Consider the following 16,154-nt stretch of genomic DNA (forward strand, 5'->3'; position numbering starts at 1 on the left):
TCAGAAGTGTAAGGAAAGACCTCTGTCTCATAAACTAGTACAGAAAGATTCACATCAGGTTTTTCCAGACAAACTCTCAAACAGACACAATGAGGCCTCCATGTCCAATACAGCATGTCGCCCCTTTGCAATAAAGATTGTGTAAAGGACTAGATTAAACGGATTGATTAAATAAATACACATATTTAATATTCAGTACGTATTCGCCTTTAACATTTCCTCTCGGAGCCGCACAATCTAATCCCCCTCATGCTCCTCCTGGTCTCTCCCAGGTTATGCAGATCAGTACCATCGATCAACCCGATCACCCGGGTCGATCACGCCCCATCCCGGGGAGGGGAGGGTGCGGGTGATAACGGTGCATTCTGGGTGGAAACAAGATGCGGGCACTGTCCGCAAGTAGAAAACGCCGTGGGCAGGGTGGAGGCTCCTCTGGAGCCAATCGCAGGGTGGATGCGAAGTGGGAGGGCGGTGCGCACGAGCCACGCTTCCTTCCATAAATGAAGTAAAAACTGTGCAGCTTCCCCGCATCGCGCTCATACACACATCTTAATATTAAATCTTCGCTGGAAGACGGTAAGAGCGAGCTATTTTTTTTTTTCATGTGTACATATATATATTTTATATAATACAATGCACTGCTGCGTTTGTTGCTAATGGAGCCTGTTCACAGTGAGCAGGTGGGAGTGGATACTGAGGTGTGTGTGTGTGTGTGTGTGTTGCCTGCATGCTAATGCTTCCCCCCAGCTGCATGAATGCTGCCTCCACTTTCTGGGCATTGTTTGCAAACTTGACAACTCCAGCAGCTCGTGACGCTCACAGACGTGTATGAATTGTTGAGTCAAACGTGTGCAGTGATAGCTGCTCCTACATCAGCGTCTAACCACAGCCACCAGACTGTCTGCGGTCTGCAGGGCACAGGTGCACCTTTTTTTTTTGTGAAATGTGTTATGTTAGTGGCCCTCTTTTGAGCACTGATGCCAACATAGATGCGTTAAACACCTGGCAGTGTGGTTTTATAAGGTGTCTGACTCCACTTGGCTCTCTAAATGCATTTCACGTCCATCAATAATTCACAATGCAAATAGCCAAAGGCAGTTTCTGCAAGCGAGCTGTGGGGTCAGCGCACGGATGTGACGCTGACATGCTGCAAGTGGTAAATAAAGTACAGAAAGGTAAATGCTGTTTTCCTCCCCTACAGCCTGAGAAGCCATCATGTCTGACAAGAAGGCCGTGATAAAGAACGCAGACATGTCTGATGAAATGCAGCAGGACGCTGTGGACTGTGCCATGCAGGCCATGGAGAAGTACAACATCGAGAAGGACATCGCCGCCTTTGTCAAAAAGGTAAATTAGTCCGGAAATACGTTAATACTTAATAGAGAAAAAAAAAAGGCCCTCTGGTTTATGATGCGCAACTTATCGTCCCTCTGTCAGGAGTTCGACAAGAAGTACAACCCCACATGGCACTGCATCGTCGGGAGGAACTTCGGCAGCTACGTGACGCACGAGACGAAGCATTTCATCTACTTCTACCTGGGTCAAGTGGCCATTCTACTGTTCAAGTCAGGCTGAGACACCCCCCCCCACCCACCCCTCCCCGAAACTACTTTTAGTCCAGCTGTAAATGCATCTGTGCCACCGCCTCTCCATGATTTACTGCTTTCTTAGGTTGTTACTTTCTGCCACCTGCAACGCCACGTCCAGCTTTGGGTGGTGTGTCGATCATGCCTGGACTGGTGACGTGCCATTCATAGAAAACGCCAATGTAGAACTACTCATGCCAACATTTGCACATCTGTCAGAATAGTTATTATTATTATTATTATTATTAGTATTATTATCATGGCTCCTGATTTCCAGATATTTCTGCTGTGTGGCGATGCGGATCCTGTACATTATTTCATATGTTGTGTAATAACTTAATTTCATTGAATTAAATCAGAGCAACAGAGTTTTCGTTGAAATGCCTTTAATTTCCAGTGTCAGCTGATAAAAGAATGGGAAAGCCGAGACTGTTGCTTGACACTTAATAAAGAATGTTACATGCTGAGAGATTTAGGGTTTTGTACATGCTTGAACATTCCTGTTTACACTTGAGTTGTGAATATTTTACGATGTTGCTGCTGTATATCTCTGGAATGTAATTGAGTGTGCGGTCTGGTATTGTTTTCAACATGTCAAGCACAAAACAACTTTGAGACAGTAAATTGGTTCGAAATGTGCACTGTATGTACGGCTTGGGTCTTTTTTTTTTTTTAAAACTTATGATCACTGGCTAATAGTATTGGTGTGGGTTGTGTACAGGACATAATAATAATGTCAGTCAAAAAAGGCAGCTGCAGGCAGTAAGATGTTTAAAAAAAAAAAAAGGCATTTTGGAGTTTGAATTTATTTCAATGAGCATTTTGGAAAAAATTAAGGGAAGAAGAGCCTTGGAAAATCTGAGAGACAAGTATGGCATTAACCCTGTGATATAAATTCAAGGTAGATGGCTGACCTACATTTTAGAGGAGGTACTTTACGCTTTTTCTAGACCTAATTCAAGGTAGCAAAAACACAACTTTTATGGTGAACTATTTTACCAATAAACATGACCCGAATATAAAATTGTGTTACAGCAAAGAAATGTTGAAATAATACAATTCTTGCGAGTGCAGCTATCTCAGTCCAAGATTTGATAACGGAAAAGAAAGCTTTTTGTTGGAAAGATGTCCCCTTGTTTGTTATTTTTCAATTATAGCCTTAAACATGGTACATACGTTAATTTATCATACCTCTATAAACAACCAAAGTTTTGTCATTATTTTTTAAAGATGGTAAAAAAACAATGTTGCCACAATGTTTACTTGTTTTAATAAAGTGGTAGAAGGTTGTGCAACAACAAAACAAATATACTAATATAAAGCTAGTTCTTTATTCGCATGTGCAGTAGTTAGTAAAAAAAAATAAATCCACAAAACAAACTTGTCCAGGTGGTTTCTTGGTTGTTGCCAGTGTGCACTGTAGGGGGCAGTAATGAGCCTGACACGAGGATGTGAAGCTTCACTAGAACCACCAGAGATGGTGAAACACTTCCGGGGTTAAAACTATGGCGGCTCTAACGCGAGTGTCAGCACACCGGCTCTTGGCCGCAGTGGAGTCTCCGGGACTCTGTCCGCCGAAGCCGCCCCGTTCACCCCGATGGCGGCAGATGGTTGGAGTGACGCGTCCGACGCCGAGAAACAGTTTTCCCGCTGCGCCGCAAAGCTCCGAGCCCTGCGAGCCGACTCCGGACAACTCAGAGAGGAGCTCAACCTGCTCTTTGACCAGCTCCTCTCCGAGAACTACAACAGGAGCTTGGACCCCAACATCAACATACGGACAGAGGTAACACATGCTCGATTTGGTCCTTAGTCTGCCGCCTCGCCTTTAGTCCTCACGAACAAGCACTACAACACCCATAAACCCATAAATTCCCATCAGCCTCTGCTTTTGTTGGCACTAATAACACATACCAACCATGTTCCCTAGCAACGCAATAAAATCACCATGGCAGCAACTTCATACAGCCTAGAAACCCCTAGCATCCAATGCCCTAGCAACCGACTAAAAATCACCATAGCAACCATCCCCTTACAACCTAGCAACCAACTAAAAATCACCATGGCAGCCATCCCCTCTCAACTTAACCACCACCAAGCATCCACCCAGTACCCTGACAACCACGCAGAGCAACATAGTTGCAGAGCAACCCAGTTAGTATTGCCCTAGCAACAATGTAGAACACCCTAACAACCACTTCTTACCCACATTACAACACATTACACTTTTAATTTACAAATCTTGCATGTCTTGTCCTTTAAACTGGTCAGTGCTACAACACTGAAAATCCACCTTCTGTGGGATAAATAAAGACTTATCTTATCTTATCTTATATTAGCTCCTTTGCATTAGCATCAAGAGTCTTCCCAGTAATCTAAACCAACATTTTTATCTTTTGTTTTCTTGTCCAGGATGTGTGTGCTCTGCTGAAACATGCCAGCTGTCTTGTGCCACTGAGTCAAGAACATTTAGTGATCAAACTGTGCCAACTAGCTCATCATCTACTCAATCAACTGAAGGTAACGACAAGTATTTTTTAACACCAGTACTTACCCATGTATTTACATATGCACATCCATCGGAGTGTAGTGTACCTCAGTCGGAGTCACATTGTTCAACGCATCATTTTCTTTTGTTCTCATTGGGGTTCTTCAAGGTGATAATGGATGAACGGACCCTGGATGTATTGATGAACTACACCTCTAGTGCGTTGAAAGTGTGCAGCACCTGGACACATTCAGATGTCCTCCTGGCTCTCTCCACAGTAGTGTATGGCAATGGACCTCAATGCCATCAGGTACATTTTTATACGAAGCACGGTGTGAAACGTTGTATTGTGAATGAATATTTATATTTATATTTCTCATTCATAGCACCTCGGAGACTTACTGGGTGAAGGTGGAGTCCTCCTGGAGTATAGTTCTCCATCTCAGCCCAACATGGAGTTGCGGCGTGTTGCTCTTACCTGTATGGCCAACATCTGTCTCAGGTAGGATGCAGTGTCTCTCTGCTCTGTATGCTGAAGAAATTGTCTGTAAACGTTGAATATTTATTTGCATTCTAGGTCACAAACTCGGCCATTCAGTTGCATTTTTAAGCTACGCGTTCCTTCCTATTCAATCTTGTACCCATGGTTGTAATTTTTTTCTCTGCTGGCTTGTTTCTGTCCAGGATTCCTGGTCAGCCGCCTTTGGATGATCAGTACAGAAGCATATGTTTCACAGTTTTCCTGAAAACGCTGCACTCGCCCAAACCCCCCAACACCGACGAACTCTTCTACTGCATGGTACTGATGACTTGTATATTGTGCAAAACATTTAATTGAGAAAAAAATGCATTTGATCGCAGTTAATTATGTCTTTGCGTCCTCTGTGCAGGTGATCCAAGCAGCTCTGAAGGGGCTTCAGTGTTGTCTCTCGGGTGGAAAGTGGAAATTTGGCGGAGGGGAGGAGCTCGGGTCTGCACTCGCCGCTCTTAAGGTGTGAAGTCACCGCACCTGCACTCTGTTCTCTTGCCTCTTGTATTTTGGTTCTGTCGTTAATTTCGAGTTTTGCATTCTGCAGAGGTTGATGTTCCAAGGAGCTCCAGGTGTGAGCGTCGAGTGGCCGGCCGTGCTTTACCCAGCGCCTCTCCCGCAGTACGAAGGTCTCTCTGCGCCAAAACCTGCTGAATCACTGAAATCTCCTGAACCACCAAAGGATGCCACCGTCCCAGGAAAAGCTTCAGGGGTAGGAGGAAGTGTAATGTTTTGATGGTGCTATTGAATTCGGTGATGGAAGATTGATTTTGTTGTTGTTAATGTATTTGTAGAATAAAAAGAGGAAATCCAAAGGAAAGGGGAAGAAGACAAAAACGGAGGAGAGCAAAGGCGATGATGGGGAGGAGGAAGGCAGAGGGACGGTGCCTCTACTCCAGAAAGGAGTAGAAAGAGAAGGAGGCAGAGGTGAGGCAGAGGCCTCACCCAAACCCTCTGCATTGTTACTGTACCCGTCCTGGAAGCGAACCAGCTCTGACTCAGAGTTTTCTGATCCAGAGGGCAGCGCACAGAGCAAATTAAGGTACAGAAAACACACTGCTCACACTGGTCCAACAAGTTAGCAGTAGCAGCTTTTTTAGTCATGCATGTCCTTTTAAAGATTTCCATGTTTCTAAACCTGCTGTGTTTTTTTTCCTCTTTCAGAGTTAACCACGGTCGTGTGCGTCAGGGAGCGCTGCACTGTCTGCTAGCGGTGGTGAAAGCTGTGGAGAAACGGACTCTCTACGGGTACTGGTCCTCCTTCATCCCCGACTCTCCCACCGGGGGACCACCGTCTCTTACTCTCCTAACAATTATACTGAAAGACCCCTCTCCAAAGGTACGCCACAGCCTCAGTCATTTTACCAGTCTTCCTCAACCGCATTGACTGAATCCTTACCACCGTCCCTCTCCCTCCAGGTGCGCTTGTGCGCTCTTCAGGTGCTGTCGTCCATCCTGGACGGCTCCCGTCAGTTCCTGGCTGTGGCTGAAGACACGGCGTCTCCTCGGACATCTTACACCCCTTTCTCTTTCACGCTGGCGACGGCCGTCAGGGAGCTGCACCGCGCCCTCAATCTGGCTCTTCTGGCCGAGACGTCCCCTCAGACGCTTACGCAGGTCATAAAGGTATGACGACTTTCCTTCTTTGTGGCGAGGCAACCGAGGTGAACGTTGAATTACCTGTTGCATTTGTGGAAATAAAAGCACAGCGAGTCAAAGTCTAAGCAACCTGGTCCTACATCTTATGCAGATTTCACTCTGAACAGTTGCCCTGATAGATGAAATTTGAAATAATGAACATGAAACAAACTAGTGGTTCTAAATTTTCTGCTCTTTCAGTGTCTGGCCTTCCTGGTGGCCAATGCTCCCTATCACCGCCTCAGACCTGGCCTCCTCAGCATGCTCTGGAAGCAGATGCGTCCCTACGTGCGCCACAGAGGTTTGTGCATTGCCGCTGCACCAAACTGAGGTGCGTAAAGTATTCTTCTGTTAACACAACCCCTCTCCGTGTTCAGATGTGAACGTGCGCGTGTCCGTCCTGACGTTTTACGGGGCGCTAGTGACAACTCAGGCCCCTCTCCCTGAGGTGCAGCTCCTGCTCCGACAGCCGGAGAACGGCAGCACCGGCTCCGGTTCGTTCACGCCGCAGGACTCCGCTCTCAGTTGGAGACAGAGGGACGGGGTGTCGTCGCCCTCCCGCGCACCGCTCACTCCCTCCAAGCGGGGCTCCTGCGCGCACTCCCCCCGCGGCCCTCACACTCCGGCGGAGGAGGACGGCTCCCCGCTGTGGCTGCTGCAGCTGTGCGTGTCGCTGATCACTCAGCCCAGAGAGGACCAGTCGGACGGCGAAGGAGCGGGAGGAGGCGGCGCTTTAGAGCCTCCTCCTGTTCGACTAGAAGCTCTGCAGGTCAGAGATAACTGGCTAGATGGGGAACGTCAGAAATAAGCCGCAAACGGAGCTTTTTAACGCGTGTTTAATGCGTGTTTCAGGTCCTGTCCCACCTGGTGCGCGGCTACTTCTCTCTAACGCAAGCGTGTCTGCGTGAGATTGGGCAGGTGAGCGCCCGGTGCCTCGGAGAGACGGACCCGTCCATACAGCTGCACGGAGCAAAGGTGACGCCCTCTAGTGCAGCGTTCTGCAACTGAACTAAATTATCAACATTCAGCAAATGTTTATGAAGAGGACTAACATCTGTCTCACTGTCTTTTATTTAGTTACTCGAGGAGTTTGGTACAGGAATAATCCAGCAGTACAGAGCAGAGAATACTGTTCCCCAGAGCTCAAGGGTCCCCTTAAGCCAAGTAAGTACAGACTGTAACTAAACGGTGTATGGTGCATTAGAATACATCCACTTTAAACAGATGTGCCAGTTCAAGCATAACTTTAGCTTTTAGTTATTCAAATTAGAAAGGAATGTGAAGATTCAAAGTTCAGTATAACTGAGACATGCTAGGGCCCACTAGCATGTACACACAAACACACACACACACAGCATATACTGACTGTATTTTGTACATTTTTTCAAATTTGATACTGTCTTTTACTGTTTGTTTGTGCTACTGTGACAAGTTAATTTCCCATATGTGGGATGAATAAATGGCACATGTCTTATATTTGTGCACAGAATCATGAAGTGTCATATTAGTGTTTTGTTGAATAACACTAGAAAGCTGCTTGGAGCACAGACCGAGCAGATGACTAATGAATACTGGACTGGGGCCATTCCCTGCAGAGCTTTAAAAACACACACCAGGATGTTACAGGCAGTTTTGTTTATTAATGGTGCAGGTTCTGCATTTAAGACCAGCTGCAGACTAGACTAGTGAACGCTGATTCTCAGTTGCAGGAGTTAATATTAGCGTGTTTTCATTTCATACCTGCTGCATGTGCGCACCATGTAGGTGGTGCAGTTTTGGTCAGAAGTGTTGAGCGGCCCTCTGAACGGAGCGCTGCAGAACGAGCAACATCCCACGCTGCAGGCGAGCGCCTGCGACACGCTCTCCTCCATCCTCCCGCAGGCCTTTGCTCAGCTGCCAGTGAGTTTCCGCTCTGATCTGGACTCTTTCAAGTATCTGTCTGTGCTCTCTGTTGTGAATCTCCACTGAGGTGAATGTTTTTTTTTAGGACAAGACGCAGCTGATGTGCATCACTGTGCTCCTGGGGCTGACCTACATTGAGAACTATCTGGTGAAAACTGCAGCCGTCAGGGCTTTGGGAATCTACATACTGTTTCCCTGCTTGAGAGAGGTGAGGACATTGACCAGCAGCTGGGAGCATAGTGAGACTTCAGCAAAAATCTTCATTTATTTATTTTATTATACATTTTTTCTTCCAGGATGTGATGTTTGTGGCAGATACTGCGAACACAATCCTTGCTGCCCTCGATGATCGATCCACAAATGTCCGCGCCAAAGCGGCCTGGTCCCTGGGAAACCTCACGGACACTCTCATTGTTAACATGTAAGGTTTTCGAATAGGCTGTTGTCACCTGTATAAAGAGTAAAAACTGATGCAAAACAGTCACACATACAAGGAGCAGAGCCTGTTATTAGTCTGAAATCCTGTCTCTTTGCTCAGGGAGAGCGTAGGTGTGGACTTCCAAAAAGAGTTGTCAGACATGCTGCTGCTGAAGATGTTGCAGGCGGCCACCCGAGCAGCGGCCGACAAAGACAGGGTGAGAGTCACAAAGCGTCTGTTTAGACACGAGTGAATTTATCTATGGAAGTGTATAACATGCAGGAATTGAAAGCATCCTCCACTTCTAATCGCTTCCTCTCTTCAACCCTCCCAGGTGAAGTGCAATGCAGTCAGAGCTCTCGGAAATCTGCTTCATTTCCTGCGTCAGAGTCAGATGACTCGATCCGTGTTCCAGCGGCCGCTGGAAGACGCAGTTTGCGCTCTGGTTAAAACCGTCCAGTCAGAGGCCACGATGAAGGTCAGGTGGAACGCCTGTTACGCTTTGGGAAATGCTTTCAGAAACCCCGCCCTGCCTCTCGGTAAGTGTTTGTGGACTTAAAAAGAAGCTGGATTTTGGTGAATTTTGAATAAATTCTGTTGATGCAAAGTGTCACCAACACTGACTGATCTGGACTTCAGTTTTAATTGAAATGCTGCTCACGTGTCTGTATTTAACCGTTGACTTTCTTCCTGTCAGATTCAGCCCCGTGGTCCCAAAATGCCTTCTCCGCACTCTGCCACGTTGTTACCTCCTGTAAGAACTTTAAAGTGCGGATCAAATCTGCCGCTGCCCTGGCGGTTCCCGCCCGCCGCGACTGCTACGGGGACACAGAGCGGTTCATCTGCGTGTGGCGTTCACTGGCCACGGCGCTGGAGAACAGCGAAGACACGAACGACTTCTTGGAGTACCGCTACAGCGCCAGCCTGCGGCACACGCTCTCGCACGCTCTCCTGCACCTGCTCAGCATCAGCCAGTTGCAGGACATGCCCGCCCTCGGGGCATCGCTGGGCGGAGAGGAGGGGAGGAGCATCAGAGAACATTTGATGAAGTATCTCAGAGCGGAGGAAGGAGGAGGAGAGGAGGGAGAGAAAGAGACGGGGGGAGACAGCGTCAACCCCCAGCAGAGAGTTGGAGGTCTGCAGCAGACTGTGATCAGACTGAAAGAGTTAAAGTCTGAAGGGGAGGGAGAGGAAGAGAGAGTCAAAGAGGAGGTGGTTCAGGTCCTGGAGGATTTGCTGAAGACCTGTGAAGAGACCTGAAAAGCTCCGGTTTCAAAATTGTGCTTCAGAAAACTGAGCTCATCTCTGATCATGGAGGAGAAAAAACAGCTGATAGCTTGGGATCATGATTAAACTGAACACGGTCACATTTTATTTATTAATAAATGCATAGATTTCATTGACTCCTATCGTGGACATCATGATTCAGATTGACCAGGACTTCCCCTGTAAAGTGCCTTAAACAAGTAAAACAGTGCAACTACCACGTTCAGTCAGTAAAATATTGGTAAATCTGTTAAAATCACATGTATACATCAAAGTAAAACTGTCAATGACATGTTTCACGACACTTTCTACGAAAACATAAACTCAGACTGTTGTACAATTATGAGCGTTATGGTGTTTTGTTTCTGTTTTGCTTGTTAAACTTCACACTAATGCTTGTGTATATATGTATGTATATATGTATATATATGTGTATATATATACATATGTGTATATGTATGTGTGTGTGTATGCATATGTATATGTGTATATATATATATACATACATACATATGCTGTGTCATTATGTAATTTTGAATTTGATGCACAATTATATAAAATGATACAAAGCATTATGTTTTTTTTAATGACTTTATTTCGTAATAAATATCTGGGAGCCATTTTTATCATGAACTTTTCCCTGAGGATGAATAATAGTGAAGATGAGTTGTAATGATACCAGTGGCCGTCAGCAGGGGGCGGCAGAGATCAGAGGTGGATGATGCGGATGTTGATTAGTGATGCCTGGATCCGGACAGACCACGCTGCTGTAGAGATGGACGCGTTTGAGTTGTTCCGGAAACTCGGAGCTGGGGCTAAATTTGACTTGAAGAGGTTTGGTGGAGACGCCGCTCGGTTTAAGGTAAACTTTATATATGTAGCTGGGCGGACACAAAAAACAAACAACCCAGATTCATAAAAACAGCACGAGTCACTGTTTGATACATTTGGGATAACCACGAGCCTGAACGGGCGCTGCAGTGATTGTTTTCTAACGTGTTGGTCGGCTTGTTTGGTCAAAAAACAAACAAAACCATGAACCATTAACTACACGCACAAACACTATCCCGCTGTCTTACTTTTTAGGTTTCTAGGTCTCAAGGAGCAGACGAGTCTTTGGATCCTCTCTCTGCCATCGATTACTTTGGCTCAGGATCCACCAATGGAGCACAGAGCAGGACGCATGGAGGACTGGAAGAGGAGGATGAGGATGGAGGAGAGGAATATGAAAGAGAGGATTCTGATGAGGAGGGAGGTAAAAGGAAACGCAAAGAAGAAGACGACGACAGAGGTGTGAAGACCAAGAAGAAGAAGAAGAAAAAGACTAAAAGCAACCAGATAGAAGTGGAAGGTAAAGGACATGTCTTACTTTTTCTGATAGTTCTGAGATGTGTTTTATACCTATAAACATTCCCATGAATATGCATTAGCCATTCAAGAGTGTGTTTAATGTCTAGTTGTCTATGTCAGAGTCTCACTACTCATCTGTTGTCTTCTGTCTGACTGAAGCTGGCGACGCGTCGCTGAAAGAAACACAGGGACTTGGCATCACCTGGATGTCCTCACTGAACAGAAAGATACAAGAGCTTCCCGGTGGCGGGAAAGAGAAATCCACGCTGAAGAGGCTGAAGCATCTTCATCAGGAAAAGGTCCTTACAGAGACACAACCCACAGCGCAGAGACACGTGTAAAGGGGTTTCACCTGTTCTTTTTACAGACTTATTTTCTTTTTTCTTAATCCAGGTGAACCGCATCCGCTCTAAGCACCGTATAAACGTGCACGGCAGCGACGTGCCCGACCCCGTGTGCACGTTCGAGGAGCTGCAGTCCGAGTATCGCCTCAACCCGCGCGTCCTTCAGAACCTCAAGGAAGCAGGGCTGGACTCCCCGACGCCGATTCAGATGCAGGCCATCCCGCTCATGATGCATGTGAGTACGCGACGCGTATGTTCAGTGCTTAGTAAACGGTGAACAGGAGGTCGCGGTTTGTGACTGTTTCTGCTTCCTCGATCAGAGTCGGGAGCTGCTGGCCTGCGCTCCCACCGGGTCTGGAAAGACTCTGGCTTTCTGCCTGCCGCTCCTCGCACACTTGCAGAAGCCGGCCAATCTGGGCTTCAGGGCCGTGATCATCTCCCCGACCAGAGAGTTGGCCAGCCAGGTACACAGCTCTCACACATACACACTGGTATTTGCTGTCAGCCATAACATTAAAACCACTGGGAGGGGAAGTGAAGACCATTCGCCGTCTCGTGACAATTCAGTGTTCTGCTGGGAAACGTTTGGACCTGGTATTAGTGTGGATGTAACATGAACCACCCACCTAGACCAGACCAGACACACACACAAATGCTTTAGAAGCAACACAAAAACCATAAGGAGCAGCACAAGGTGTTGACCTGTTTAGCTAGTTATCTAAAGTCTAGGATGTCTGTTTCCTGGTGCTTACATGAACGAAGAAGTCCTGAACCATGAGATTTTAGTACGTTAAGTTGCCCTTTGTGTTTCAGACCTACAGAGAGCTGCTCCGCCTGTCAGAAGGAGTCGGATTCAGAGTTCACATCATTGACAAAGCTTCCCTGGCGGCAAAGAAATATGGACCAAAATCTAACAAAAAATATGGTAAGAAGTGGAAACATGTTGTCGCAGAATGAAATCGTATTTCCTTTTTCTCTTCGCTCGAACCCTGTGTTTCTTTCTGTGTGCAGACGTCCTCGTCAGTACTCCAAACAGACTCATCTACCTTCTCAATCAAGACCCTCCGGCTATAGACCTCAGCAGGTAACATTCAACCTTTCTCTCTGTTTATTTGTAAATTTCTCTGTTTTCATCTCCACCATTAACTGCACTGTGAAGGAAAAAAATAAAAAAAGGTGACCTGACTTTTGTGTCTTACTGTTCAGTGTGGAGTGGCTGGTTGTCGATGAGTCAGATAAGCTGTTTGAAGACGGTAAGACGGGCTTCAGGGAGCAGCTGGCCACCATTTTCCTGGCCTGCTCCAGTGCAAAGGTTCGCAGGGCTTTCTTCAGCGCCACCTGTACTCCTGACGTGGAGCAGTGGTGCCGCCTGAACCTCGACAACCTGGTTTCCGTCAACATCGGACACAGGTAACGCTCCGTCTGCATAACTTCATATTCAAGTGTGTTTTGTTTTGTTTTTTTTTATTTCCCCACATTAAAACATAATGCATTATCTCAGAAACACAGCAGTGGAGACGGTAGAGCAGCAGCTACTGTTTGTCGGGACGGAGAACGGCAAACTCGTGGCCATGAGGGACATCATCAAAAAAGTACGCACGAAAGTCAATCAGTTCATTTTAAACCAGTTCGATTTCTTCACCACCTCGTATTAAATGAAGTGACGTCCTCCTCAGGGCTTCCTGCCTCCCATGCTGGTGTTCGTTCAGTCTATAGACAGAGCACGGGAGCTTTTCCACGAGCTGGTGTACGAAGGCATCAACGTAGACGTGATCCACGCCGACCGCACTCAGCAGCAGGTACGACACACACACACACACACACACACAGAGTGACTAGTCTCTGTCTGCATAGTGTTTCATATTTCTTCTCCTCTTCTGTTATAGAGGGACAACGTGGTGAACAGCTTCCGCTCCGGTAAGATCTGGGTGTTGATCTGCACGGCTCTGCTCGCCAGAGGAATCGACTTCAAAGGAGTGAACCTCGTGCTGAACTACGACTTCCCCACCAGCGCTGTGGAGTACATCCACCGAATCGGTTGGTTTCAGTGGACAAGAAAGAAATCAGATTATCATTATTTATTATTTAAAAAGACAAAACGACAAAATAGCTTAGCACATCTCCAAAAATATTTTCCAGACTTTGAGCTTTCACTTCAGACTCTATATTCTAAATGGTGACAACAATTTAAATAATCAGTAATACACATCTCTAGTTCTAGGCCCAATCCTGTATTGTCCCCTTTCGTGGATCTCTTCCCATCTGTTCCTTCATCTGTCTTTTTCTTGCTTCCTCAGGTCGTACTGGTCGAGCTGGACATCAGGGGAAAGCCATCACCTTCTTCACAGAGAACGACAAACCACTGCTGCGCAGGTACGAAAGGAGTAAAATTGCTTTCTTTTGCAGATGAACAGTTACTCCAGTATACAGGTGCGGAATAAGTCTTCTTTTGGGAGGCAGATGTGCGGATTTTGTTGTTGTGTTTCCTATTTGTCATTGTCCTACAACATCATGTGGATAATCAATCTGACTGGCTGAAGTTTGGACCCCTTTCCAAACTGTTTTCAAAATTACGTAGTTTTTTTTTCTTAATCCACATTTTGACTTTGTCAGCCTTGAAGTGAAGTAAGTGCTTGTTTCAGGCGGATCTGAAAAAATATAAAGTTGTCTGAAGGACATCTCTGAATATGCGTCTCTGTGTATCTCTCTAACAGCATCGCTAATGTCATAAAACAAGCGGGCTGTCCTGTACCCGACTACATGATCGGCTTCAAGAAGGTTCACAGGTAACAGAGATCGATAATGAAGTTTCACCGCACCTGACAACACGCCTAAATACGTTTTCCCCTCTTTTATTTTTTACTAAATCATTTAAATTTTAGTAATGTGTCTGACATATCGCCTTTTTGTTCAGCAAAGTGAAGCGGAGACTCGAGAAGAAACCTCCAAAGAGAAGCAATATTTGCACAACTCCTCGCTTCTTAATGAAGAAAAAGGGCAAAGTGCAGAAGAAAGGACAGAAGCAGGCGTCGAGCGAAGAGCAGAAAGGAGAAAAGCCACCTCAGACGACACAGCAGCAGCAGCCGGGACGGCAAGAGAGGACGAAAGGACTGAAGACAAAAAATGCAACAAAAAAAGAAGGGGGGGCAGAGAAACACAAGAAGGCGACTCTGAAAATAAGATCAGCTCCTTCAGGAGCCAAGTTAAAAAAGTAAGGAAGGTCGGAGAGAAGGTGGCTACGTATTGACAAGGCGTTCCTCTACATTTGATTTCCTACAACTCTCATTTATTCATGTAGGATTATGCAGTCGACAGTCTCTAAACCAGAACCATGAACATCACTAACTAGATTACTTTTGTGTCACAAGAGCTAATTTTATCTGTCACTTTGCGCCATTTCAAAAAGGCCATGCTGAAAAGAGGCATTAACTACCAATTCATCAACCACTTTTTTTATTTTTTTTGTGCCTCAGTTTGGAGCACTGTAAAAATACAAGCAAAAAAATAAACAGAGGTAGACAGTGGTCCAAACTGAGTACACCAGTTTTCAAACTTCTCACCCTCAGAATAATTAAAAGATTCTTTTATAATAACAAAAATATACGTCAGCAAACCCTTTTTGAATACTGACAAACTGCAGTCGAGTATCCACAAAACAAACTTCCATAGTCGTGTGTTTGACTTTGTATGTGTTTGCACCGTCCACCGCTCTGAAGAAGCTACTTACAGTCAATGAGTCCTGAAATGTCTTTTAAGAAAATGCAAACACATCCAGTTGCCTTTGTTTTGGTTAGTCTTTTGGAGATATAAATATATTTAGGACCATGACCTGAAGGACTGCGAATTTCCACCAACATACTGAATTCAAATAGAAACAACTTTTTGATCATTTGTGTTTGGAATTAGACTCAAATAAACTGTATTTGAAATGAATAGATTTTAGGGATAAAAACATGTGAGCTGTGATACTGGTCAGAAATAACTGGGAATAACTTTCTTTCTCTTCACCAGGAAAAAGGGGACGAAAACCAAGTCTAACGGGGACTAGAGATGACTGACTGACCGATATGAAGAGGGATGCGGTTTCTCTTTTTTTACATCTTGCAGTTTAATCGTGTTTGTGCTTTATGTTACAAGAGTTTAAAATAAAAAGTTTTGTGCATAGTTTTTGTGTTTGGGTTTCTGTTCTTCACTAACCTGGCAAAACACATGTTTACATTCTTTAATAAATGTGAAGGATGTTATGGGGAAACAATATGTAATATCCAGACTCTGATTTACAGACAAAATCAACTTGTATAGAAGAATACAAAATAAGAAAAAAATACTTTTTCCTTCTATACAAGTCTAATACTTTTTTTTTTTTTTTTTTGGTTTTTAGAACTATTTTTTTTTCCTAAGATTTATTTTATCCTTTTCTGTCAGTCTGAAGTGACTGAAGCAAACTGACAGCAGGACTGCAGGTGTTGGAATTTTTCTTGCGTCAAAAAAACAAACAAATGTATATTGCACATACCGCCTCTTAACTTACAAATTATTACGATTCATTCTCTCATTTTCATTCTTGGTTGGAAATATACTAATATATTCAGAAACGTCCATTTTGTTATATTCTGCCTGCAAAAGGAATCTAAAA

The 16,154-nt window shown here is 45.2% G+C and overlaps 3 protein-coding genes across 3 annotated transcripts; all 3 read left to right on the forward strand.

Moving 5' to 3' along the window:
- The first annotated feature begins 419 nt into the window (after positions 1 to 419).
- dynll2b (dynein, light chain, LC8-type 2b) lies at positions 420 to 2,232 on the forward strand. The gene is made up of 3 exons (XM_047608033.1): positions 420 to 576; positions 1,202 to 1,347; positions 1,438 to 2,232. Exons 2-3 carry the CDS (start codon positions 1,216 to 1,218, stop codon positions 1,573 to 1,575), a joined length of 270 nt encoding a protein of 89 aa, XP_047463989.1. The 5' UTR covers positions 420 to 576; positions 1,202 to 1,215; the 3' UTR covers positions 1,576 to 2,232.
- An 833-nt stretch (positions 2,233 to 3,065) lies between these two features.
- On the forward strand, positions 3,066 to 10,469 carry heatr6 (HEAT repeat containing 6). Its single transcript, XM_047608030.1, has 20 exons — positions 3,066 to 3,369; positions 3,996 to 4,103; positions 4,241 to 4,381; positions 4,458 to 4,573; positions 4,756 to 4,870; positions 4,962 to 5,063; positions 5,148 to 5,312; positions 5,395 to 5,642; positions 5,765 to 5,939; positions 6,020 to 6,226; positions 6,440 to 6,539; positions 6,616 to 7,007; positions 7,091 to 7,213; positions 7,316 to 7,402; positions 8,003 to 8,137; positions 8,226 to 8,348; positions 8,437 to 8,561; positions 8,679 to 8,775; positions 8,893 to 9,097; positions 9,256 to 10,469. The coding sequence occupies exons 1-20, from the start codon at positions 3,184 to 3,186 to the stop codon at positions 9,816 to 9,818; spliced, it is 3,513 nt and encodes a 1,170-aa protein (XP_047463986.1). The 5' UTR covers positions 3,066 to 3,183; the 3' UTR covers positions 9,819 to 10,469.
- Positions 10,470 to 10,527: 58 nt separating this feature from the next.
- ddx52 (DEAD (Asp-Glu-Ala-Asp) box polypeptide 52) lies at positions 10,528 to 15,682 on the forward strand. Its single transcript, XM_047608031.1, has 15 exons — positions 10,528 to 10,686; positions 10,911 to 11,175; positions 11,334 to 11,473; positions 11,568 to 11,753; positions 11,839 to 11,982; positions 12,332 to 12,443; positions 12,530 to 12,602; positions 12,725 to 12,928; positions 13,020 to 13,110; positions 13,195 to 13,317; positions 13,405 to 13,555; positions 13,816 to 13,891; positions 14,233 to 14,304; positions 14,433 to 14,729; positions 15,530 to 15,682. The coding sequence occupies exons 1-15, from the start codon at positions 10,543 to 10,545 to the stop codon at positions 15,564 to 15,566; spliced, it is 2,115 nt and encodes a 704-aa protein (XP_047463987.1). The 5' UTR covers positions 10,528 to 10,542; the 3' UTR covers positions 15,567 to 15,682.
- Positions 15,683 to 16,154: the final 472 nt, after the last annotated feature.

This window comes from Mugil cephalus, chromosome 15, assembly GCF_022458985.1.
Source record: "Mugil cephalus isolate CIBA_MC_2020 chromosome 15, CIBA_Mcephalus_1.1, whole genome shotgun sequence".
In the NCBI taxonomy this organism is placed as follows: Eukaryota; Metazoa; Chordata; class Actinopteri; order Mugiliformes; family Mugilidae; genus Mugil; species Mugil cephalus.

Bases quoted from the DNA above. Each gene is read 5' to 3' on its own strand.
- ddx52 (XM_047608031.1), top strand. From the start codon at position 10,543: ATGATGCGGATGTTGATTAGTGATGCCTGGATCCGGACAGACCACGCT. The intron at 10,687-10,910 runs GTAAACTTTATA...CTTACTTTTTAG, and splicing joins GAGACGCCGCTCGGTTTAAG to GTTTCTAGGTCTCAAGGAGC. The intron at 12,603-12,724 runs GTAACATTCAAC...CTTACTGTTCAG, and splicing joins CCGGCTATAGACCTCAGCAG to TGTGGAGTGGCTGGTTGTCG.
- heatr6 (XM_047608030.1), top strand. From the start codon at position 3,184: ATGGCGGCAGATGGTTGGAGTGACGCGTCCGACGCCGAGAAACAGTTT. The intron at 5,064-5,147 runs GTGTGAAGTCAC...TGCATTCTGCAG, and splicing joins CTGCACTCGCCGCTCTTAAG to AGGTTGATGTTCCAAGGAGC. The intron at 6,227-6,439 runs GTATGACGACTT...CTGCTCTTTCAG, and splicing joins CGCTTACGCAGGTCATAAAG to TGTCTGGCCTTCCTGGTGGC.
- dynll2b (XM_047608033.1), top strand. From the start codon at position 1,216: ATGTCTGACAAGAAGGCCGTGATAAAGAACGCAGACATGTCTGATGAA. The intron at 1,348-1,437 runs GTAAATTAGTCC...TCCCTCTGTCAG, and splicing joins TCGCCGCCTTTGTCAAAAAG to GAGTTCGACAAGAAGTACAA.